We start from the raw sequence: 24,476 nt of genomic DNA, 5'->3' as shown, positions 1-24,476 counted from the left end.
AGGCGTTTGCTCGGTACTGGAGAAATGGAGCATTCTTGGTGGACAGGACCCCCCCCTGCACCCCCCACCCCGGCAGCTGGGGCTCGCAGGGTGTGAAGCAACCAGGAAGCACAGCAGAGACGCTACCACCAAACTTCTCTAATTACAAGGCCCCGGGGCCTCGCCCTACAAGTAGCCTGTCCTTTGTAATCTCGGAGTCTGTTTTCTTAGCTGGACGGGAGGCAAATTCCACTTACCACTGTGAGGACGGGGGAAGTGCCTGGAAAGCATCAGCACAGCCCCCAGCCCCCAGCCCCCAGCAGGTATTCAATCAGTGGTAGCCACTGTTAGGAGTAAGGTGCCCCGGAGGCAGTCCGGGTCCAGAGGGGAGTGGGACACGCATCCAGGTAATTGGGACCCAGCCTGGGAACCGATTAACCACAAAATGCGCTGCGAGTAAAAGGAAAATCAATGGTCTGCCTAAGGGAGGAAGGGGCCATAATAAAGGAGGCACCACCTCAAAGGAAGGAGGAGCTGGCCCCGTGGGAGAGAAGAAAGGGTAAGAAGTCCGTCAGACACACGCAGAGCAGCTGGGCACGGGGCAGCTAGCAAGGAAAACACCCTGCAACCAGCTCACTTAGGGCCTTCGATGCCATGCTAAGGGGCACAAACATCTGAGGAGATTTTCTTTTTCTTTTTCTAGAGGCTGACGCCTTATAAACACTCATCGCTAACAGGTCACCTTGCAGCCTTGGTGTCCTCACCTCCACACATCGTACTCACGCCTGTGGCCTGTTAGCCGTCCCCTGGCCTGAGCTTGACTAGTGCAGAAAGAACAGAAAAGCTCCTCTCAGAGGCCGGGGGACAGGCAGGAGGCCCCAGCCGCTGGGGGAATCCGCCCTTGCTGTTTTAAAGCCCAAATGAGGCACATCCTGGGCGAAGCCATTTTGTATCCTCTCTGCCACTTATAAAATCTGGAAGCACGATTCATCCCAGCCCCCTTCTGCCTCAGGTCCGCGGCTCCAGTGGAACTGATAGGTCGCCTTGCTTCATGGAGTGAGAACAGAGAGGGGCTAGTGCCCGTATTTTCCAGCCCAGCTCCAGCCACCTGTGAAGTCTCCAGCCACCGCTCGAGGGAGCCCTGAAGCCCACAGAGGCCTCCCATCTCTCTTGTTCTTGGGCAGGGACACCAAATGCTACCTGGTTGCGTTTGTACCCGAGGGTAGACCACAAGGCCAGCCTGAGGGCAGCCCCCCAGGTGCAGTCAGCAAGCACCCACGACCAGCCTCGCTGCTCCGCACGCACGGACGGGAGGCGCCCGTTCCGACGAATCCCACCGCCACCACAGCAATGTCTTACTCACCCAGAATTTTACGAGGAAGAAGGCATTTTGAGGGCCTTTTCCAAACAGTTCCTTTAAGCCACCTTTCTTTTCAGGAAATTTGTCATAAATCTGACGAATGTCCACTGATTCGAGCAACGGGTCACTGTAAGAATGGTTGGCATGCCCAATGTGCACGAAGAGGTGTTTGTTGTACTGTAAGAAACCAACAGAAACATTCCCATTACAAACCCTTTGGTCAACCTGCGGCATATCCATCTTGAACTGGAACAAGAGCAGTGGTCTCCAAATCCTGGACTTAACACCTTGAATAGCCTAGGTAGGGTCTGTGCCTTTGAAAAGACGAAGACGTTAGGAAAAGCCATTACAGCTCAGGGTTAAAACCATTGTTGTCTTTTATCGACAGGGGTATCTATTTTCCCTCAAAAAGGCTTTTCGTAGACATAGCAGTAAGTAACATCTGAAGTTACCTGACTACCAAACCAAGAAACTATTCTATACCCAATTTCACCTGACTCAACTGGAAAGGGGAGCAACACCCTTTGGAGCCCAATATTTACAGTTCAGCCCAATGAGGAGTATGTGTGTGGTCAACAAACATCATCACCCAGAATGCACTTCTTGCTCCAGCTCCCCCAGCAACAGCACAGCTGCAGCGCTCTGGGCAATGGTACCCACCCACTTCCAAGGAGTGCGGAGCCTCTTTCTCAGCAGTGCCCTCAGTAACCAGTCTAAAGCTCCTGCATCGGGGCTGGACAGTACATGGCTGTCAGTGCTAAGTTAGGGTCAGAACAGATCATGGAGAGGATTTTGGTTCAAGGTCATATGGGGCCAGTAATCAGAGAACACAGGGCACTCATTCACCAACCAACCAACCAAAACCCAGTTAAAGTCTTTTAACTTACAAAAGAAACTCTTTTTTCTCCTTGCTTTGGTATAAAACATGGTAACTGGACCACAAAGGAGTTGTCCAAACCAATGGTTCTCAAGGAACATTTAAAAATCACCAATGCCTGGGGACATCCAGGCTACAGGGGAATCCCAGAAAATGAGGCCAGGCATCAGTAATTTTGAATGGGCATTAAATGGATTCCAGTATGCAGCCGGGTTTGAGGACCGCTGGCCAACACTTTCTACTCCAGACCCTCTGTGCCTGTCTCTGGGGCTAAGAAGACTGTAACGCCAACCTAACGAGACGCAAAGTCACCTGCAGGTGTCAGGGTTGGGGGGGATCAGAACCCAACAGGGCTCATGCGAGAAATTCCACAGCCCTACTCACCTGGCACTCCCTATTTACTTTTCAAGTTCAAATGGATATTTCTCCAACTAGAGTCCTTCAGAGTACCGATCCCATTAGAAAGGAGAAGTCCCAAATAAAAGAAGGCTTGGTGAAAGCCGCCTACCAGAAGAGTACTGTATCCTGCCTAAGAGTTTGGAGTCTGGACTCAGTCTGCTCGAGCACAAAACTTTGTGCTCACTGAAAATTAGCTAAGACACTGGGCAAGTGCCTCCCCAGTCTGTAAGATGGGGAAATGCTGGTCTCTGCCTCCTAGGGTCACTACGGGGTTTAAATCAGAAACTGCACATGAGAATTCACAGATTCAACGAACAGTCAACGATAAATGCTAGCTATTATCATTGTTTTGTAAAACCCCCCTTCTTTGAGCACAGCTAAAAAAAACATTTCTTAACTTGGTATAACACAAAGCTTCCTAAACCCGTGTGGTCACAAAACCCAATAGATGTGTCCTGAAGAAATGCTGGTTTCAATTCATGACATGCTACGCAGGCACTAGATCTCTGGCCGCAGGACCAAACGGCAGGAGGTTCGACACCCCATCCGACGTCGGTGGTCCACGGTGCTGGATGCCTGACCGTGGTGGCCAGGGCCTGGCGTCTTCTGGGAGAGCGCTAAGCCCTCTCCTGCTCAACATCAGAGGGCTATCTCTACCAAAGCTTCAAAATCCCTAAGAGGTATTAGGTGAAATGAAAAAGGGGAACCTGCCATGCTCTGCCCAGCTAGCTGCTAGCTTTCAGGTGTGACTGAGGGCTGGGAACCACTCTGCAGGGATGGAGTATGCCTGCAGTGGAAGAGAATTTTTAAAATGAAGTCAAAGCCACTGCCAGGTTGGGAAGCTGAGATTATGGGGTACAGTGGAATGTCTTTGACCTTTTGTAAATGTTCCCAAATGTTGTCGTCACATTTTTTCAATTATAAGCAAACAGAAGCCCACAGGAATGTACGAGGCACTCTTGCTAAGGAGCTTCCATTCTCATTAATGGGTAGAGGGAGAAAAAAACAACACAGGCAAAGCGGGGGGCAGAGACGCTGGTGTAATGGCAGCCAGAGAGGCCAGGATGAATGAGTAGTGTGTGCCTCGTGTCTACGCCTCTGCTCATTCTCCACTTACCCACCATTCTGAGAGCTGACGGCCAGAGGCGCTGTTCGTTCATCATCCAGACCGCTGGCCTGCCGCACGTCCATCCAACCCTTATTACTGACCTCTGCTGGCAGCAAGCTCCCAGCCCCACCTAGCTCGTCCGGGAGGCCCCGCTTCTGTCCTGCCGTGTGCCACCTGCAGGCAGCGAGTTAATGGGCAAGGAGGCAACACGAGCAGAGCTATGGGGACACCTGTGGTCAGAACCGTAGACTCTCTGTTGAATAAGCCGCTCTCAGCTCCTCCTCCTTGGCAGCTGTCCATTGCGGGCAGAGCTGGGGTGGAGGTAAGAAGCTGAGACTTGCAGTCTTTTTTGCTCCTGACATCCAAAGTCCCCTGCAGTGTACTGCTGGAACGCAGGACCTCTATGTTTCAAGAGGACAGGAAGGCGAATGGAGGGCAACATTTACCATACTTTTTAACGGGGGCCATGAAGATATGGCCAAAAACCAAGGTGCTGAGCACAAAGCACAAAAACTCTGGAACCAGATGAGAACCTGAAATCTCAGTTTTGCTCATATGTGCAAAGGGGATACAGTATGCATGACACACAACAGGAGTGAGGATGAAAGGGAACAAGGCACAGAGGGTGCTCAGCACAGGGCCCGGCATTAAGGAGTGTTGGATAATTCGCAGCTGCTAAGGTTCCTGTTGTCGTGGCTGATTATTACGCGAGATCACGAGATCCTGGGGGAGAAGAAAAGAACTTGTCTGCTTTAGCTACCCCTCCGGCCTGGCAAAGAAGAAAGAAACACAAGTGAGCCAAGAGCTCGGAGCAAGTTGTGAAGCCATCTGACTGTTCAAATCCTCGATTCCGGCCCACTCACAACGAGCTTCTCGGGGTGAGGGCCTCTCCTGCGCCTCAAGGAAGGAAAAGAGCCGTGTCCACTCACTGCTCTGTGCAACGTGCTTCCCACATACGTGACCTCAGGTAATCCTGGCCTCACGATGACACCGGAGGGACATTTTATTAAAGTCATTACACATGGGGAAATGGGAGCTCAGAGATGAACAGACTGGCCTGAGGTCACACTTCCGGGAATAGTCCTGGAGTTAAGAATAAAACTTGGACCTGTTAACACCACAGCCCGTGCATTCGCTGTAAACGTCAACCAGGCTGCCTCCCAGCAGAAAATGCCTCGACCCTTCTCACTCAGATCTCCTTTTTCTGAGAGCTGATTTGAGAAAAACGAAGAAGAAAAAAAGCTAACTAGTGTTTTCAGAGTTCTAAGAAGTGAAATTAGAATTCAGGACAAACAATGATTCGCAGAGGCAGCAGACAGACTCTTCAAAGGTTTCTATTTTGAGGAAGTTACCTTTGTGCCCAAGTGGCTGAAATGAACTGAGAACGGCAGGCTGTCTTTGCCAAAGGAAACCGGGCACTGCCTCTCCGAGGCTGTGACGTGAAGCCAAACCCTGACTGCTGGCATCTGGGTGCCTTTCTTCCTGCCAGGAGGTGACTTTGTTTCTAAGAATACAAAGGACTAAAGAAGGTATCCTGGAGACCACAGCAGTGAGACAAACAGCCCTCCCTCTCCCCTTAATTCAACCTGGGTAGGTCAGGAATCCCTCTGCCCCCAAATCCAGAAGACTGAAAAGAAGAAATCTACCTGATATGTTTGGGTTCAAGTTTTGATCAAATCAAAACTCCAAAAAAACCATTTGGTAAAGCTCTAACTATTTCCCATCCTGTCAGTTCTCCTTATAAGGGAAGAAGGCCAGGGTGAATATCTTATTTCCCTCTCTGCTTCCCAAATAAATCCCATTTTGTTTTCAGCAATGGTGGTTTCCCCAAAACTAAAGGTGAAGCACAAAACCAAAAAAGGGCAATTCTACATAATAGGGCAGGAAACAAATATTTGCAAAACACCACCAACAGCAACAACTAAAATCCCCAGCAACAACTATTTCTGCCTGCAAAATGTAAGCAGAAACAGGGTGAATGTCAAGAAGTCATGGATACCAAAGCCCAAAACTAAATTTCCTTGATATCCAAAATAGAGGTTAATGTTGGTTTGTTCAATTATAAAAAAGTCTCCTTAGGCACTCAGGAGATATGCTGATTATTAATATATCAATGACACCAGCAAAAAGGTACTCACTCTGCTTATGTCTTTTATGGATTTAGTAGAACAAACCAGCATTCCTGTGACACATTCTATGCTAGGCACAGGGAATCCAAGACCTAATAGCACAAAATCCCTCTCTTCAAAGGACCTACAGAGTTGAATGTACGGAGCTAGCTTATTGCCTTTACAAAGTCATATATTTACCCATGTAAATATATGTTCTCAATGATTCCCACAGAGAAGATTGGGAATAAAAGACAGTCAACATCCCCTCTCCTATACATCACATGACTTAAATCATCGTTAGCCTGCTCTTTTTCTATGAATGGCTGTATTCTCCAGCACTAAACATACAGTGTTATTTGTTAGCAAGGAGAACACATGTGGAACTCACTTGAAAATGTGCACCAGGTTTCACAAGTCTAAAGTGGAAACCATGATGAGAACCAAGTTACCCATCACATCTGAGAGTAGAACACACTCGGATTTGTAAGGTTTCAGAAGATTAACCCTTCTTGCAACTATTCTCAGCTAGGCACCGGAGGCTGTTTTCACAAAATGAGGGAATACATCACAAGAGAGAGATGGGGCGCTAATCCAGGAGACGGAGAAAAGAACGCACTGGCTCAGTAGCTGGGCGGCTGACCTGGACACTAGCCAGTCCGGGGTGGACAAGGAGCCGGAGGGCTGCTGGAGGGGTGTCACCAAAGGGACAATGGACTTGAAAGAGTCCCTGACTTATCTGACCATCTGGACAAGAGTTTGAGAACTCTGTTAGAAACGTTGAAGATAAATTTGTATAGGTATATAAAAACGGATTAAAAAAAGAGGCAATAACAAATCCTAGGAAAAAAATTTTACAATCAAGAAAATGGTTCTCATACATCACACATTAACCATGCTGTATGTGACATTTACAGGCTTGTAATACAAACACGGAGTGTTAATTAAACCAAAAATTGTGATATAACCAGACTGAGGAATAGGGAGGGAAGAGAACAAGGGCTCAATTTATTTAGAGAGCTAAGTTCTGGTCTTCCATAGTAAGAAGTCAACAGAAAATGTCTGAAATTAATGGACTGAAATATACACTATGAACATGTTATTTGGAAATATGGAGATACTATACGAAGAAATGGCTGAAAGGCTGTAAGTAGCTGTCCCTAAGGAGTAGGACCGGGAGGTGGGGAGACACGGGGCGGAGGACTGCTGCTTTTCTTTACCGGCTGTGAGTCTGGTTCAATTTGGCTTATATACAAAGCACATGTATGACTTTACTAAATTAAATAAACAGCCAACTGAAAACTATTTTGGAACATCGTGGAGTTTTTTGAGGAAAAGAAAGAACTATAAAGGGAAACAAAAATATTAAGAGTTGTGCTTCAGGATGTTTATTCTAGTTGGTCACAAGTTCCTGGACTCGAAAGGAACTTGGTCAGATCACAGAGCCTTCCTATGGCTCGAATAGTCAGGATGACTGAGCAGAAGCTGGGACTCCTGTCTGCCTGCAGGGTTCACCAAAACACCAACGTTGCACCAGCAAATTCCCACCTGCATCAAGACTGTCCCGCAGCCCAGCGGCACCTGACACAACCTTAATACACAGATTTCTCTTTTGACTCGGGAAAATGCCCATTTTCTCTTTTTATCATTATAATTCCTCCAGCTATTCTTCAGGCAGTTGTAAACAGCAACAAGGGTGAATATAATCCTAAAAACTCAACAAGTTACTTGCAATGGGTTATTTAGCTACCCTGGGGGTTTTAACGAAGGGCTTTTCCTCCTCTCCCAAATCTGTTCTCAGGTTACTTTCTTTCCTGCTCCCACCTTCTCCTTCCCTCTCTGCTGCTTGGGGAAGCTCAGAGAGGGGTGAGGAACACTGGAACTCTGGAGTCGGCTGGGGTCTGTGTCTGAATCCCGGTGCAGGGACTACTTCCTAGTGAGGTCATCTAAAATGGGCAAGTTCAGCCCCCTGGGGCAACTTCCACATCCATAATCCAGGAGTAATCACAGCACCTATCTTGAAGGAGTGTCACAAGGATTAAATGAGAAAATGTGCGGAAAATACATAACACTGCGCGTGCACAATTTGTTATTATTATTGCCAAGTAATCATGATATTTCTTTACTTCAGACAAGATAATGTGAAATTAAGATTGTCCTTCTAATAGCAATGAAATGGAAATACCAAAATTTAAAGCACAAATTAAGAGGAACATTTGAGACACACAGGGTGATACCTACTAGTTCCCAAACTGCCATTAGCTACCATAATGCAGGGTGGCTGAGGAGGGGGTGATGTGTACCCAGAGCCTGGAGTGACCTGGCCCCCGAATTTCCCCCAGACACGTCAGTGGCCGCTCTCTGAAGCACACGAAGCCTGTCCTTGAAAGTGCCCCTCACCACCCACGAGACAAAAGGGACCAACACAACTCCCAAAAGCAGCCGCTGGGGTTTTCTTTTCTTTCCTTCCTCTTTTTTGAAAGCACAGATAATAGGTTCTATTCCAGAGACCTCTGGTGAGGCAGCTCACTTTCTGTGAAAAAGGACAGAGAAACCCGACAATCTGCGGGTCCTTGGGCATCTTCATCTTCCTCCTTGCCGCTTCCTCGGACACGCCCAGAGCTGCACTACACCGTCTGACGTGAAGATGGCGCTCTTCCCCCAAACTTGTTCCAAAAATTTCAAGTATTTGAAGAACGTAGTAAAACCTTGAAAAATGACTGCTGTCAAATAATACCAAGAGAAAAATTATAATCCACTTAGGAATTTAAAGAAACCAAGACAGATAACTCACGTCAAGGGCTGCTAATGTACAAGTTGGAACAGAACAGGGACAAATCCCCTACACTGGCTTCCTGTCCCTCTCCTGCCTGGGCTCTGTCCAGACACCCCCAGGGCCGCCTGGGCAGCCTGTGATAACCCCTGGGCCCTGCAGGGACGGGGAGTGGCTGTGGAGCCAAGCCAAGGAGAGTGCCCTGCACATTCAGCGCTTGGGGGGAGCAAGGCAGGCGGTGGGTGGGGCCTGGCCGGGCTCAAACTCCAGGAGAGCCTCTCCTCCTCTCCAGAGGCCCTGGCCCTGTTCTGGCTACTTGGCACCTGGCACTGCTTCATCCCCTCCCCTGTGCTCTTCTCAGAAACCTAGGGCACTGAAAGCAAAGAATAAGGAGCAAGTGAGTCCTTCCTGCCGGGATCTCACACTGGACGCACCACCTCACACCCCTGCCTCCCACTTCCATCACCACCTTTCTCAGAAAGTGGGTCTTCCCACGGAGGTGCAGCTGGAAGGGCCCCGGGCCGCATGCAGGGACAGCAACTGGGAAGGCAGGCGGGTGGGGTGCTGACCAGCCAACGAAAGCAGATGGAGCCTGGCTGGGCCTCTGTGGAACGTCCATAAAACCCAGATTTCCAGATGCTTTCAATTGCCTCATCCCCCGATGGCCATGGTGAGTGCCCAGAGCGGTGAGTGCCCAGAGCGGCTCAGACACAAGAGTAAACCACGCACCACTGTGAGAGGGTGCAGCTGGGTGAGATGAGCAAGGACGGTGGGACAGAGCTGGGGGGGGGGGGGTGGTGGTGACCACACCACACCACAGTGAGCCATCCCCCATCACCCGACAACACTGCGTGGCTTGTGTCCTACCGGAAAAACCTGGGGGAAGCATAAACGCTGGGCACGGCCGACCGTCAGACCAGCTGTAGCCCTCCCCGGAGAACCGGGAAGGCCCAGTGTGCTTTCTGACCATTCCTTCCAAGCACGGGGTGTGCACAGTACCCACACATGGATCAGAAAGAACCAGGCTTTTTGCTTTCTAAGCTGTGTAGCCTGTGGCAAGTTGCTGACCCTTTCTGGGTCTTGGCTTCCTGACCTGAACACAGGGATGACACCTGGTCTGCTCTTCTCCAGGGGTAAATGGAAAGGTCAACCGAAAGAGCAAACAGGACAGTTCCGTATGGGCCCCAGGGTGCCGCGCAGATGCTGGTACACAGGCGTCCTGTTACCAAGATCCACCCGCACGCCGTGAACGGGGCTGGGAGAAGGGGCCTCTTTTCGGAAGGACCACAGATCTGCCCCAACAGCCGTCTCCCCGTGAATACATGACCCCCTTCTGAGATGCGGCCCTGCCTCCACAGCCACCGCAGGGCCTGGAAGCTTCTCCAGAGAAACCCCGTCCTTGTCTGCCCGGTCACGACACAGGCGAGGAGTCTCCTGGCACTCCGGAGTCCTCAGCCTGTTTCTGATCGAGTTCCTTTATTTCTCCACTCTAGTCCCCATACAAACCACCTGCCCTCATTGTGCCGCAGGCCTCATCGATGTTGTACTTCCTAGAGCGGCAATGGTCACATTCCCCAAACCAAAACCAGGTTCTGTGATCTAACAAAGGAATTTTTGTGGATCTGTAATTTTAGGCCTTTGAAAGGAGCTACAAAAGTATGAAAATTAAATTATTCTTGGGGCCACACTGACCAACTGCCTTTATCTGCAGGGCATTCTCCCTCACAGGTCTGCCGTTTCTTTCCCCAGAGGGGCGGTGGTGGGGGAAGCATCCTTCTCGGATGATCGGTCCTCTCCCGGTCCCCTCCATGTCACGCTGTGAGGGAAGTCATGAAAAAGCACTTGCTACATAAGATCCCCCGAAGGGTGGTTACTGCTGCCACCGTCGTCCCTTCGACTCCTCAAACCATGGGCTTTGGATTCAGACAAACTTCCAGGATCCAGCCCTGCCATCGACGAGCTGATTCCTGGGCTCAGTTACGTAAACTCTCTGATTCTCTAATACCCATTTCAGCCAGTTTACTTTGACGACAAGAGGCAAGAGCATCATCACCCAGGCGGTTCTTAGCAATACTGCTTCCTACTCTGTTTCACGGGTCTTCAAATGGCAGCACCGTCCCCGGTCTCCAAACAGTCCTTTCCATTACGCTCTTCCTCCCACAGCCAGTCAGCCCCTAATCAGCCCCCAACGCCTTTTAGTTTTCTCAACACGATGTCTCTCTCCTCTGACATTCCCTATTTTTTGTCCCCGCTGGGCATGGCCAGGCCGCTGCCCTGGTTTGGTCCTTGCCACCAACACCTGGACCAGAAAGTCACTTCCCTACCCCAGCCTCTCTGATCTGCTGCCACTGTCAGCGTCCTGAACACACGTCGGACCACATTCTGTCTCTCAAAAGGGGAGTGAGGTAGGAGAATACAGACTCATGTTATGCTCTGTATGTATTAAAACTTCTGGAAAGATTCACAAGAGGGGCGCCTGGGTGGCTCAGTCCGTTAAGCAACTGCCTTCGGCTCGGGTCATGATCCCAGGGTCCTGGGATCCAGTCCTGCATCAGGCTCCCTGCTCAGCATGGAGTCTGCTTCTCCCTCTGCCCCTTCCCCCATTCGTGCTTTCTCTCTCTTTAAAAAAATATATATATATATTCACAAGAATCTAGTAACAGTGGTTAGAAGGAAGGGAAGTCTCTCTCCATTCTTTTATGCTCATCGATTTTGGACTGCGTGAATGTACTACACATTAAATTATAATTAATTTAGAAAATTATTCTGGTTTCCACCTGCATTTCGATAGGGTCCAAACCACTTGGCGAGCATATCCTCTGAAGCCTGGTTCCTTCCATGTCTCTGGCCCGATTTTCTGCTACATTATTACAAGAGGTTCAGGTCTCAAATACATTTGTGGAATCCTCGACGTATCCAGGGAAGCCACTCACTGTCACTGTCAGAGCAATACAGTGAGACCATGAAGTGCCACATACAGACCGGAGTCCGGCTGAGTGCATTTGCCCCAAATCTCACAGAGCTATTCAGTTACCAGCCTTCTCGTTTCACTCGAACAAACATGGTACCACTACATCGCGATGGGAGATGTGTTCTAAAGTCCAGGCAAAACCTTCTTTGCTTCTTTCGCTTCTTTGCCCCAAACCCTGAGAAGAAGCACAGCACCAGAAGTTGGACAAGGAGCTCAGTGCAAACCCAGCCCAACTCTCTATGCAAGGTGAAAGGCACTGCCACAGCCAGCCCGTGCTTAGGAGCTCATGTGCTGGAAGGCAGCTGTCTTCCTGTCTGAAGAATCTCTTTATTTCTTCCAAAGTACAGGGAGGTGGCTAAGAACACAGAGCAGAGCCAAACCTTGGCACGGCCACTTCCTGGCAATGGATCTTGATAACGTACCCTCGTGTTTCGGAGCCTCTGTTCCTTTACTGACAGACCGGAGAGAAGCACAGTACCCACGTCAACATACTTGGCATACCGTGCTTTTCACACAGCCCCGGAAGTGCTGGTGGCTGTCACTACGGCCACGACACATAAAGGTATTTTCTACAGTGAGTTGCGCTGTGCCTTCCCTGTTCAGGTTCGTTCCTGTACCCATCGCAGAACGCACCTCCTTTCACTGCTGCTTCAAAATCTAAAGAGAATAATCTCCTCATCCCTCCTTCTCCATTCCACGGTGTTCCCTTCTCTGGCTGGAGTAACTCCTACCTAAGGAAACGCACACACCCCCTTCCTGCTAACCGCGCTGCTCCTTCTGGCCTCCCGAACAGCACAGGCATTAAATGTGCAAACTGTGCCTGGGAAGTCTGAGCCAGAGGGGGGTTGCCAGCTGAGGAGGAGGACGTGGCTGGGCTGCAGGAGGGCTGGAGGCACCTGCCGAGCCCCAGGAGAGGGGTGGAGGAATTCTGCGAGGCCTTATCAGGAAAACCACTCCCCACGTATGCACGGACAGCCCAGATCCATCGGCCTAAAGGAGCAGCTGCCTGACTTGGCCAGATTCCAGGCAAGGTGCTTCTAAGGGGCCCCCCCGGGGTGGGGGATCCTGCACTCGACACTTGCAGTCCTTTGCTATGGAACACTGAAATCATGTAGCAAAGTGTATTTCCAAGCATTACTAACCACTTCTAAAATAGTCTCTGTTGTTTAGATTCTTCCTTCCTTTCTTCACCCTCTGCTGTTTTTCTCTTAGCTTCAAGTGGAGCCAGAGGTAACAGAGGGACTGACTTGCTGGTTTTCCACCAATATAAACAACCACCGATTTGGGGGGAACGCGGCCGTCTGGTTCGTACACGATGCGGCGCCAGCAGGGGGCGCTCATCCCCCAGACGACTCCTAGCACCTTCCGGATTACAGCAGCGGCCCCGGACTACCAAGCCCCCTCCTCCTCAGATACAAATGGCTCTTGCAGCCTTTTGGTCATAATCTCAGGTGGCAGAGTCAGCAGACCTGGGCCGCAATCCTGTTTCCAATGACAGCGGACTGGCGACCACGGGGCAGGCTGTATCCCAGGATTACATAAAATGATGCAGAGTGCTGGCTGTCGCCACTACTGTCCTGCGGGTGTATCTGTGCTGGCGCCACCAGGGGGGGGAGTCGTGAAGACGTCTCTAGTGGTGGCAATGGGGACACACATCGTAAACTCAAGAGTGATTTTCCAGAATGGCTGGTACCAGGGAGGCCACCCTAGCCTGGAGACTAGGCGAACCAGGTCCTCCTCTTGGTTTTACTGCTACACAACTGTGTGTTCGAGCCCCGGCTGCAGACTAGCTTCAAACAGCCATCTCTCCAGGTCTCCTCCATAAAATGGGATAGAATACCTACCTCACGGAGCTGTGATAAGACGAAAGAGATCACTAATGAAAACGCGCACAGCACCCAGCTCCTTCATTCGTTTGGCGTTTGTCACCACTACCTACAACCTCACTGGCTCCAAAGAGCCAAAGCCCTTAGACGGAGGAAAGGTGTGTCTATGTCTGCATGTAGGCAAAGATCTGGAGAATCCAAACACAAAGTTGAAATTGTTTGGGGACCTTTAATTATTTGTCGCTTTGCTGGCTTCCTTACCGAATTCACAAGCTTAAGGTCTGACGTTGTATTTTAAATACTGTATACCGTCAACAAAGGTGTTGACTCACAGCTTTCTTAAAAGGTACCAGTTGAATTTACTTTAGATAGCTTGAAGTTCTCCTGTCGTTGGAACAAAAATAGAGTAAAATTAAAGTCTGAGAAGCCACAGAAAGTCTAAGAGCTGAAGAGCCCGTCCACAAGCTACAAGTGTTTCAGTGTGACCTTGGTCCTGAAGTGCCATTACACACTCATTTTAACAGTGCCCCGTGTTTGCAAAATAAAGCATGTATTATGGAATCTGAGAAGTTCATGCTTGAGACACTGTCACAGTGCTTTAAATAATTTTGTGAATTATTACTTTCGATGAATCCCATTTCAATTAATCACCTTTTCCTCCCAAGGTCCCTCCATTTCCTCCTTCCACAAGAATCATCCTTCAAACCCTCACGTTTCTTCTAAGATAAATTCATATGCCATTATTCACGATCATTTGTACACAGTAAGTTCATTTGTGTGCCACTGGAAAGTCAGTGTTTGTAACGTGGGAACGCGAGAAGCCACATCAAAAGTGACACGCATGTTACACTGTAACAACATAATGTCACAACAGTGAGAGAGCTCTGCTTGGCACGGTCTGATAGACCTAACTGGGTGGCTCAGTCAGCTAAGCGTCTGCCTTCGGTTCAGGTCATGATCCCAGGGTCCTGGGATCGAGTCCCACATCGGGCTCCCTGCTCAGTAGGAAGCCTGCTTCTCCCTCTCCCTCTCCTCCCTGCTTGTGCTCTCTCTCTTCTCAATCTCAAATAAATAAAATCTTTAAAAAATAAAATAAAATCACGATATAAGCCAAAAATGCCAACACATATATTAGAAGGTATTCTTACTTTCTGAAATTATACATTTTTAATCTAAAGAGCAAGTAATTTTCCAACAGTGAAGCAGGGCCGTCATTCCATATTAGTACTTAACATCACCTTACGTAACGTGTGTGCATGTGTACGTTCGTGCACTTCTCGCGTCTTCTCCCCTGGAACACGGGCTCCAGGAGAACGAGGATTAATTCCCTAACACCTGGAACAGTGGCTGGCATGTAGGAAGTGTTTAAAAAGTGTTCGTTGAATGAATTCCAATTTCTTTCCGTCCCCAACTCATGCCCCCCACTAAAGTATAATTATGTTCTCAAGAAGCCCAAAAGTGTTGACTCACAGCAGGCCTTGTGTTACAGGGCACCTTGAAGTCATGTGCTTGTCAAGTCCAATCTTTAGAGCCAAACCTTTCCATTCATCAGTAAAAGGCCAAATCCAGTGGAACCAGTCCAATTATCACGCGTAATCCTAAACATGGATGAAACACGATGCACGTATGGACTCTGTTCCAAGGGGGCTGGGGGGCCTTGCCTTTAGGAAACTACTCACCAACTTTCTTACTGCTTTCTACACTTAGAGTCATCACCTCTGGAATGTTCTTCTCCCTTACTCTTCCCTTACCTTCCAGGGTAAGGGTGACTTCCTCAGGGAAGCACGCCCTAACCCGTTCATCACTCTACAGAGCTCAGGGCTCTTCCTTCGTAGAAGTCCCCACACTTCACAAAGACCTCACGTGTGTCTTCCCGCTAGACGTCCCACTGCACGCGGGCAGACGCGGTGCCCGTCTGTGCCGCGCGGGGCTCCTCCTCGGGACAGTGCCTTGCACGCAGGTGCACGTGCTCCTAAGTGTTTACGGATCGGACCGAATGAATCCAGTGGCCCGCAGTATGAAGACCGATAAACACAAACAACGGAAAGAGGAACTGGGCATTCCTGGCCCGAAGGGTCCATACCTGGAGAGGACAGTCACAAGAGGGGGCTGCCATAGGCTATCTTAATAAAAATATTTAAAAAAAAAATTTTTTTTGTGGGTGATAAAATATTCTATTGTCTTTTAACCAGGGAAACAACTACCATCTTGGGACTTGTGCTTTCCGGTGCCTGGGAGCTCTGTTCTTTAAAAAATGGTCAAAAGCAAAGAGAGAGAGAATGGCTCACACAGGAGATATGTAGACTGGATGGAGAGAACTTCAAAACTGAGGGTGATTTATAGTAGTAAAAAGAGTATAATGACATAGATTTGGGCTCCTGACCCCTCTGCTTATTTGCTAAACATCCTAAATTGTTTAATGTGTCTGGGCCTCAGTTTCTTCATCTGTAAAATGGGGGAAACAGAATCTCCTCGTGGAGCCCTACAAAGAACGAAATAATCAACGGCAGCGTATTCTGTTAGCAACGAGGCATCCTACCAACACGAGTCATGCAAAGCAAAAAGCATCACTGGGCTGAAACCCCGTCTCCGGCCTATGCTTTCCAGAAAGAACAGGAAACAAAGAATCAGCAGGGTCCCCTTTTACGTGTATATCTCAGTGCCTCTCACGGAGAAGGATTTTATGCCATCACCACCACCCTTCTTATAAAACCACTCGGCCACACGAGAAGAGCGATCCAGCTGGCCTTTCCCTCCCCTGTCCCAATAAGCTGCCTCAATTGGCCTAATGACCTACTCCGTCTCTTTCTGCCTTTTTTCTCCCAATTTTGGAACAGGCTCTATCTTTCTACCAACGCCCAGAGTTCACAACTGATAAAGAGAAATGTCAGGGGTCCACTCACAGGCTCCCCTGAGTCTCCACTCTGGTGATGGCTTGTGGCGTCTCCCCAGCCAGAGGCTTTCCACTGAGCCACTGTACAAAGACCCCGGAGAGGTCACCTCTGATTGTTCAGTATGTTAGTATTTACAACAGATGGTGAACTCATCCATGACACTTTCTCCTGACAGAACGACAGCAAAGCAGAGAGCCTGGGACCTCTGAGATCAGGGCAGCGGGGTGAGAGAGAGCGTGTGGAAAGGAGTTGGTGAGGATCCCGAAGATGAACTCCTGATTCCTGCATTCTTGCCTAGGGCTCACCCACACACAGATGCAACGCTCAGACACACAGCCAAGGAGTGGGAGTGAAGAAAGGGCCTGGGGCTTGCTGGGTGGGAAAGAAGGGGGGCTCACACACGTTTGGGAAGTGATGGGCTGGGCTGGGCTGGGAAACAATGACGTGACAGGCACCAGATGGGGCAGGGACGACGGCAAAGAAGAAAAATGCCAGAGTCTAGATGCCATCGTGACTGGTGCTTATGTCATAATGCATCGCTTTCTGTATCGAACTGCTAAAATACCAGCTTGTTACTTCTCCGTACGAAGAGAACCACTTGCTATCTTGAGAAAAGAGGGACTTGCAAAGGCAGTACAGAGTAACAGCTAAATGCTTAGCCTTGAGTTTTAAAGACATGAATTTGAATCTCCTATCTATCAGATATTAACTGTGTGACTTTAGAGAAATTCCTAACCTTTCTGTTTCCTCATCCATCCAACAGTACCGACCCTTATGGGGTTTTTGTGGGTGTAATGTGACCATATATACAAATAGCTTTGCACGGTGCCAGCCAAATGTCAGGGTTCAAGAACTGTCACCTGCTGTTGCACTTACCTAAACACAAGAGCCTATTAATGTCTTTCCCTTCAAGCTCCAGCATTCCCTGGAGTTTGAGGTCCAGAGTACTCATAAATATTCGGCTCTACAGTTCTACCTACTTGTCAATGGAAACACCTTTTCACTTAAGTGAAAGTCTGGCTCTTCTCACCCATGTTATTTGGCAGGCCTGAGGCAGGGGGAAAGGAGAAGGAAGGCAGAGGAGTGTGAAGGTGAACAGGAATGGGATTCAAGGCACACCTCGCAGCACACTCACCGAGTCTGGGTCTCGTTGCTGTTCGAGGAAGGCGGAGAATTCCACCAGGCGAAGTTTGGTTGTGCCAATGGAGCGGCCCTGCCAGGCAGGGACCGAGGGAGCTGGGGCTGACGCAGGCTCGAACCCTGAAAGACCAATCATCACTTTTAAAGCAGGCCCCGTGCCTCTCTTCGGGCCTGAGGCCAGTGCTGGGGCCGGGCCCTGCAAAACGGCTGCCCCCTCCACCAGAGTCGAGGGGCAGAGTGAAGTCAGGCGGGGGTGGGATTCTGGCCAAGGACCCCAGAGGCACAACGTTAGGTGGCTCACACAATGTCAACTTCGGCCCAGGTTAAGGGCTGGAGCACCCCTCATCCCGGACAAGGGGACCAGCTGAAGAGCCTGAAGTGAATCCTGTAAGGATCCCCTGAGAAACTTCTTGTGTTTGCCCATCAACTTCCTTAAGACTGTGGTCACCAGCCCTACAGAATTACTCTCTCAGAATGCTCCGTGGCACTGGAACAGAGCACAACACGTGAATTAATGTCCTGTCTGGGGACTCGGTAACAGTTCAATGGAGTGACCCCACGTGCACACGTGTGGGGAGGGAGCAGGTGGGCCGGCCAGATTCTGGGCTGCTAGTCAAGGCTTCCCTGGAAGCTCTTCGTTCAAGAGAGGGTACAAGGAACTGAAACCTACTTATATAACAAAGGGTGAATAATCCCCTCTCTGCCCTCAAGATCTGAATTGTCCAATTCAGCGGGTTTATGATGAGGAAGGAACCACAGCGATTCCCCCTTCCAAGGGTGACCCAGGGTCCTCGGTGAAAGTGATCGGACTTCCCTTCTTTATATTTTTTCCAGTTTTGTTTTAAATTGAGATATGACTGACACATCCAAATCTTTCCCCTTTTAAGTACACTCTGTGCCCAATGTGGGACTCGGGCTCACGACCCCAAGATCAGGAGCGCCATGTTCTACTGACAGAGCCACAGGGTACCGCTGGCTTCCCTTTTCTTTAAAAACCCATGGGAAGAACTCCTGGGAGGTCACTGGGGGCACCGAACATGTCTGTGACCCTTCCGAGCTCCAGGCTTAAGGAGGGTAGGGTCAAGGAGGGAAGGCCCAAGGCACTGCAGGTACCGCGATGCGCCCAGCTGCCAGCTGTGCAGGAAGGTCCCCCAAGGGGGAGTCCCGTGGAGACTCACCTGGAATGGGGGCTGTGACCGCTGGCTGGATGGGGTAGGCCTGCTGCACGAAGGGCTTGACGCTGGGGATGGAGGAGTGGAGAGTCAAAGTCGAGACTACAGCAGTGGCTACTCCCCAGGTCTGGCCTTGGCCTCCCAGGGCTAGGGGCCCAACCTGCACGCCCCCCATAAGGTTCCCTGCCTGCAGAGCTCTGCCAAGACAGAGACAGTTAGTCCGATTGAGAGGGGCCAGCAGGCGCTGGGGACCAACCCGTCAAGCCTCACAGTGCTCTAGCGGGACGGGACGAGCTGGAGAGAGACAGCAGCCGGACTCCCGTGTGCTGTGACATCTAATCGAACCTCTCTTTTCGTCCCTGCAGTGACCAAAGTTGGGGTCACCATTGCCAGGCAAGGTTTGGGACATGCTTCAGTCTCTCCTTCTCTTGGCCAAACAGCTTAAGCTCTTTTGAGAGCAGGTGGGCAGGACTTCCTTTTGCTTTTATACCCAGAGAGCCTCAGCTGCTTACGAGGCCTGCTTCCCTTGCCCTCACCACCGGGAAGCCAGAATGCGCCGGGCTCCAGGAGCGCCTCCACTGTCCTCTCTGACAAGTGCTTCTCAGGAAGACCCCAGGTTCTGCCCTCCAAGGCCTTGAGGGCCCGGGGCCCCTCTCGCTGTTTCCAGCTGGATGAGCACTAAAACTTAAGGTGGCCGTGAGCCGCTGATGCCTCTCCTAGACCGATGCAAGTCTCTCTCCTGCTACTGGCCTCAGTGGCTAGTGGGAGATGACTCTGGGGACCTCGGGTTAAGTCTCTTTTCTCCTGCAAGCCCCCAGGCAGTCTGGTCCTGGGGAAACGCCACCCAGGCTGTGCTGTGACCAGACCCTTGATGTCACTGCCAGCCCCTCCCTGGACTTACTCTTGTGAGGATCCTGGCTGCCCTGTTTGTATCATTCCTGGCCAGAACTGGAAGGCAAAACGCAAGAGGCATCAGCATTATGAGTTCACACGAAAACACTGTTCAGGACGTCTGCGCACTGCAACCCCTGCTAAAGACCGTGGGCTCAGATTGTCCGGCCGCTGCAGTGACCCGCTCTAGATGCAGATGTGGTCATCGCTGTGCACAAGACAGCAATGTGCCTCCTTGGCCTAGCAGCCCAGGCTTCCCCGGAGCTCCTCCTCCAGACAGTTGCCCTGAGGGCAGGGACCAGACAGCAGCTCTTCTGGGTTCTCCTGACACCTACCAGAGATCTGGGCACATTTCAGGGGGCTCACAAATATTTCATCTGATCGCTTTATCCATGCAAGCACCCACCCACCCATCCTTCTCTTCCTCTCTCCATTCGCCAATGCTCCCTGTGCGACATTTGGGCCTCCACAGCTCACAGCACCAAGGGCCGGCCGGGAGATAACGAAGCTCTGAACCAGACAGAGGCCAAGAGCTCCGAGAAGCTATGCAGACACCTCTCCTTTACTGGGAGCCTCCCTGAGGCTTCTGATGCCTGCCGCCCCCTGCTGTGTAAAGGAGGCAGCCTGTGTAAAAGGAATCGCAGAGCGAGTCCTAAGGCCCTGGGTTTGAGTCCTGATGGCACTATCCATGATCACATCACCTAACTCGCTTTGTTACTCAGTAACCTCGTCATCTGCAAGACGGCAATGACAATGAGAGGCATTTAAGATTATTGCGAAGCTGAATGAGATTATAACGTTAACTTCTCAGTCCCTGGTCGGAGCAAATTGAAAACGGTAATAGAATACTTCGCTCCTTTAAGGGTTAGTTCCCTTAAAGGGACCCTGAGGACACAGGAAAAGAGAGCAAGGGCCGGAAAAAAAAAGCAGAAGCAGCAGGTCACAACCCAGAAGGGCACCAGCGAAGTGATACCTAAATCCATGTCGGCAGGGACCCAGGATGCCGGCCTCTAGCTTTCTCTCCCCGCGCCTCCCACCACTGGGCACCGGCATCATCAGCGGACCACAGGTGGTCCTCTCGCCCTCACACGGGACCCAAGGACAAGTGCCAGGTATGGATGGCTTGATGCCGGCCCCTCACCCCTAGGGGCTGCCGCCACCGCCGGACGGGCTTGTGACTTACCCCCGGTGCCCCCGGGAAGGCGGGGCGTGGAATCCCAGGCAGCCCCAGCTTGTTGTGAATGGCGGTGGCCGAGACAATCTGTGCCGACGACATGGCGGCCATGTGCTGCAGGGCCTTATCCTTGGCCGTCTGATCCTTGAAGGTGACAGTGACACACAGACTTAATACGTAGCACATGGCTACCAGGCAGCTTCACAGGCACAGCCACGAGCACATGGACTAAATACAGAGCCACAAAAGAGGCCGGAGAAGCAAACATGCACGGATAAATAAACACAGCCAGAAGGCCAGAACACACTCACCCTACCATAACTCTGAACCTTTAGGACACGACCCAGGGGCAGGGATTTTTAGAAAGAAATATTTTATTCCATTTTTCAACAGAATGGGAAGCCTCTGAGAAGAGTGGACAATGTATTTATTTTTTCAGCTTCCAGAGGGAGATTTCTCCAATTATTTGACACACTCAAGGAAAGGGGGGGGGGTGGGAGGCCCTGCATTGAAACATACAGATGGGAGGAGGGAGACAGGAGAGGGCGGTGCTGGCGGATCTGGGGTAGGGACTGTCCACAGGGTGCAGGCAGGCCCCATTTGTGGGCGCAGTCACGGGGCCACAATCCCAGGAGCTGCTGGAGGCATGCGAGGCCCGGGAGCCCTGGCAGACACCTGGTGGGGAGGCTCAGAAGCAGCAGGGCGGGTGGGGGGCCATGACGGGGCCAAGCAGCATGCTGGCGGGGGCGCATGCTTTCTCAGGTATCCCCACCATGGGTCTAAGGCTACACAGGTTCTCTCCATAGCTGAGGACACAGGGGATGCTACCGGGCAAGTGGTTTCTCCCTTTACTAAATGGGTCTTTTCTAGAAAAGCCAAGGCTGGTAACACAAAGCTAGCCAAAAAGTCTGCCAAGCACAGCTAAAATACAGAATACTCAATTTGGTGAAAATACTTACCATGCTTGTTACCTGGATACAACAATAAACAATTTGTTAAAAGAATTGCGTACAAAGGCAGGGATATTTTTCTTTTTCACTTAAACAATATATATATTTACACAAACACACAATATGGGGTGCAACAGAATGCATGGGACTATGGGTCTTTTTCACATTTTAGCAGGAAGGTATGACCCAGATAACCATCTAAAAAGGCAATTACCAACCAGTCCACCCATTTCAAAAACTACTCCCAACCCCCTTGAGCTGGTTCTGTGGCTTCCCCAGTATAGATGGAGAAACGGTCAGCCCCCTGGTGTGTGACAGATCCTGACTGGTAGAGGCAGAGCTTCCTGCTTGGCGAACATGTCAAGGTGCCTGGCTGCTCATGGAAGGTCTACACAATCTCTACTAGGCCCAGGCTCCAGTGGAACGGGAACAAAATGGTGGCACCAAAGTAAAGGCAGCGGCTGCCAAGGCTGCCACTCAGAGTCAGACAGGGCATGAAGGTCAAGGGAAAGTTCAGGGAACGACACAGCCAACAGCTGGCTTCAATGTGCAGAGATTTACCCAAAGGTGACCCATACCATGCTGACGTGCCAGAGGCGAGGCCAAAGGGAGAAAAAAAAATCCAAGCCTACAAAACAACTACTAGGGGCTTCTAAAAAAGGTCAAATTAGGTGCTCCCAAGCAAGGCAGAGACACCACTTGGTCCTAACTGCCAGGAACACGATGTGAATTTTCCAAAAGCTTACATTACCCCTTGGAAAAGTGCCTAACACTTGCATAGAATTTTACACTTTACACATTTCTCTGGCTCTCCATTGAGAAAGTAATGGGCCTCATGTGACAGCTTTTTGGGGTTGTCCGTGGTCATTGGGATCCTCTTGAAGGGCACGTGCTGGGGCTGAAGGACCAGGTGAGGGCCCAGGAAGCCTGCAGGATCCCTCGTCCCCAACAGAATGGCTCTGGGCACTAGTGCGGGGCTTTGCTGCCTCAGGTCCTTGAGCTGAGCCCCCACTTGCTCATCCGAACACCCTACCTAAAGCTAGCTTGTTAACGGTTTTGGTTTGTTCTTTTTTTTTTTTTTTTTTTTTTTCTTTTCTTAAAGAGCTGAATCATTTTGGATACTGAGATGCCCAAAAAGACAAATCTTGATGTCAGTGGAATAAACTGACTAGGTGTGCAAATGCCCTAAAGCCGAACAGAGCCTGACATACACAGATCTCAGCGCCAGTCAATCCACCCCTCGCTGGTCCCGTGGTTGCACCTGCCACCTGCCCCATCATCCCTGCAGAGGGGGATCCAGGCCTAATGAACAGAAAACGCAGCTCCAGCCGTACGACACCCTTCTCTGACAGGAGTGACTTGACATCAATACAAACACACTGGGTTCTTTTTGGATCCGTCACCTTGTACTTCAGCCCCCGAGTCACCTAACCCCTAATGGGAGGTTATAAACGCCCTCACGATGATGACTTCTGAGCTAACGTAAGTCACAGGTATGACCACAGGCACCGTCCACCTCAAGGAACAAGCCTTATCACTTCGCCAGGGGCCAGGCGTGAGGAGCTGGGACAGTGGCAGCCCAGACTCCTTGCTGGTCTGGCTGATGCAAACTGAGGAATAACTATGAAAAGAGCTGCGGGCTTGGCTCTATTCCAGAAGTCCGTCATGGGCCTTGGTGTTCATGAAATGCCGATGACGGGGGTGACCCTGCTGCCCCAAACACAGTGTGTGTCTGTGCATCCTCGGTGGAGAGACTCAAGAATAGAAAGTCGGGGTCTGAATGGAAAGGAGTCCCCCACATCTCCATAGCCTGCTTTTATTCCAGCAGAGGTGCTGGAGATCTTCCCCTACGTTAGGCTGATCGAAAAGTTCTCCAAGATGCTCCACGAAAGTTTGATACTTTTTTTTTTTAAAGAAAAAAACAAGGAAATCAGTCAATGAGGAAAGGAGAGAAGTCGCCGGCTTTGCTGTTGAGGTCACACAGCTGCAGGACAGGGCCACTTCCTTTGCTAAGTTGAACTCTCATGACCCAGCATTCCAGGAGGGACCTGAAGGACACAAATGCTCAAAGGCAGGAGAGCAAATCACTCGTTCCTGTCTCCCCAACTTGGTCCGTCCCCGTAAAGAGCAGTCCGGGACATGGCTCCACACCTGCCTCGGCCTGACGTTAATGGGTTGCATTACCTCGGGCTAGTCGTTTAACCCTCTCATTTTCTTCACCTATGAAATAAAGAGTTGCACTTGATGCCCTAACGCCCTCTGGCTCTGAAAGTATCAGTCGCTGTGAGTGTGAGTTCCATTTATAAGCAAATACATCTGGATACGCATAGCCTGAAAGTACTGGTAAAAGGACAGCAAGATGTTAAAATTTGGGCAGCTCTTGGCTGTCTATCCTAACAGAGAAAGCCAAGTGTGGAGAGGAAATTTTATCTCAAGTAGAGGTTCTTTCTGCACTTGACCTAGCTATTTGAGAATAGGCAATTTTCTGCAAATGGACTAAAATGTCTATACCCGTGATTTCCTACCTTTTGAAGTGGAGACACTCTACCTTCTCATTTAATAACATCTCCCCCCTTTATCTAAAATATATCTTTGAAAATTAAAAGGATTAAAATTTTTTGTTTCAAATCTAAAGTAACGCTGTAAATAATAAGGCCTGCCAGTGATATCTCGAAATCAGAACTGAGAGCCAGACTACAGACCCACTTCATCTGAAATGGGGGTACAGAAGGATGACAAGCTGAGAGATTTCAGTGGAAGGGCCTCTAAATTGTCATTTCCAGCCCTGAGATACACGCCTGGCATTGAAGAAATTATAACTCCAAGTGTCAGACCCAAGGAAATTGCTTCTCTG

The 24,476-nt window shown here is 50.2% G+C and overlaps 1 protein-coding gene across 18 annotated transcripts in view; it reads right to left on the bottom strand.

The window, feature by feature from the left end:
• TEAD1 (TEA domain transcription factor 1) overlaps window positions 1-24,476 on the bottom strand; it is a 260,007-nt gene that overhangs the window by 38,053 nt on the left and 197,478 nt on the right. For 12 of the 18 annotated variants that reach the window (XM_048213483.2, XM_044379696.3, XM_057317462.1 and 9 more), the window contains 6 exons: window positions 21,632-21,643; window positions 20,682-20,816; window positions 19,509-19,555; window positions 18,614-18,675; window positions 17,431-17,555; window positions 1,343-1,516 (listed from right to left, as the gene is read on the bottom strand). In XM_048213483.2, the coding sequence (XP_048069440.2) occupies window positions 1,343-1,516; window positions 17,431-17,555; window positions 18,614-18,675; window positions 19,509-19,555; window positions 20,682-20,816; window positions 21,632-21,643 (555 nt within the window). The remainder of the gene's footprint in view (window positions 1-1,342; window positions 1,517-17,430; window positions 17,556-18,613; window positions 18,676-19,508; window positions 19,556-20,681; window positions 20,817-21,631; window positions 21,644-24,476) is intronic. The other 6 variants (XM_057317460.1, XM_057317457.1, XM_044379697.3 and 3 more) reach the window with 2 other exon arrangements.

Source organism: Ursus arctos, unplaced genomic scaffold, assembly GCF_023065955.2.
Source record: "Ursus arctos isolate Adak ecotype North America unplaced genomic scaffold, UrsArc2.0 scaffold_23, whole genome shotgun sequence".
Lineage (NCBI taxonomy): Eukaryota > Metazoa > Chordata > Mammalia > Carnivora > Ursidae > Ursus > Ursus arctos.
Note: the sequence above shows the minus strand (reverse complement) of the source record. Positions and strands in the feature narration are given on the sequence as shown.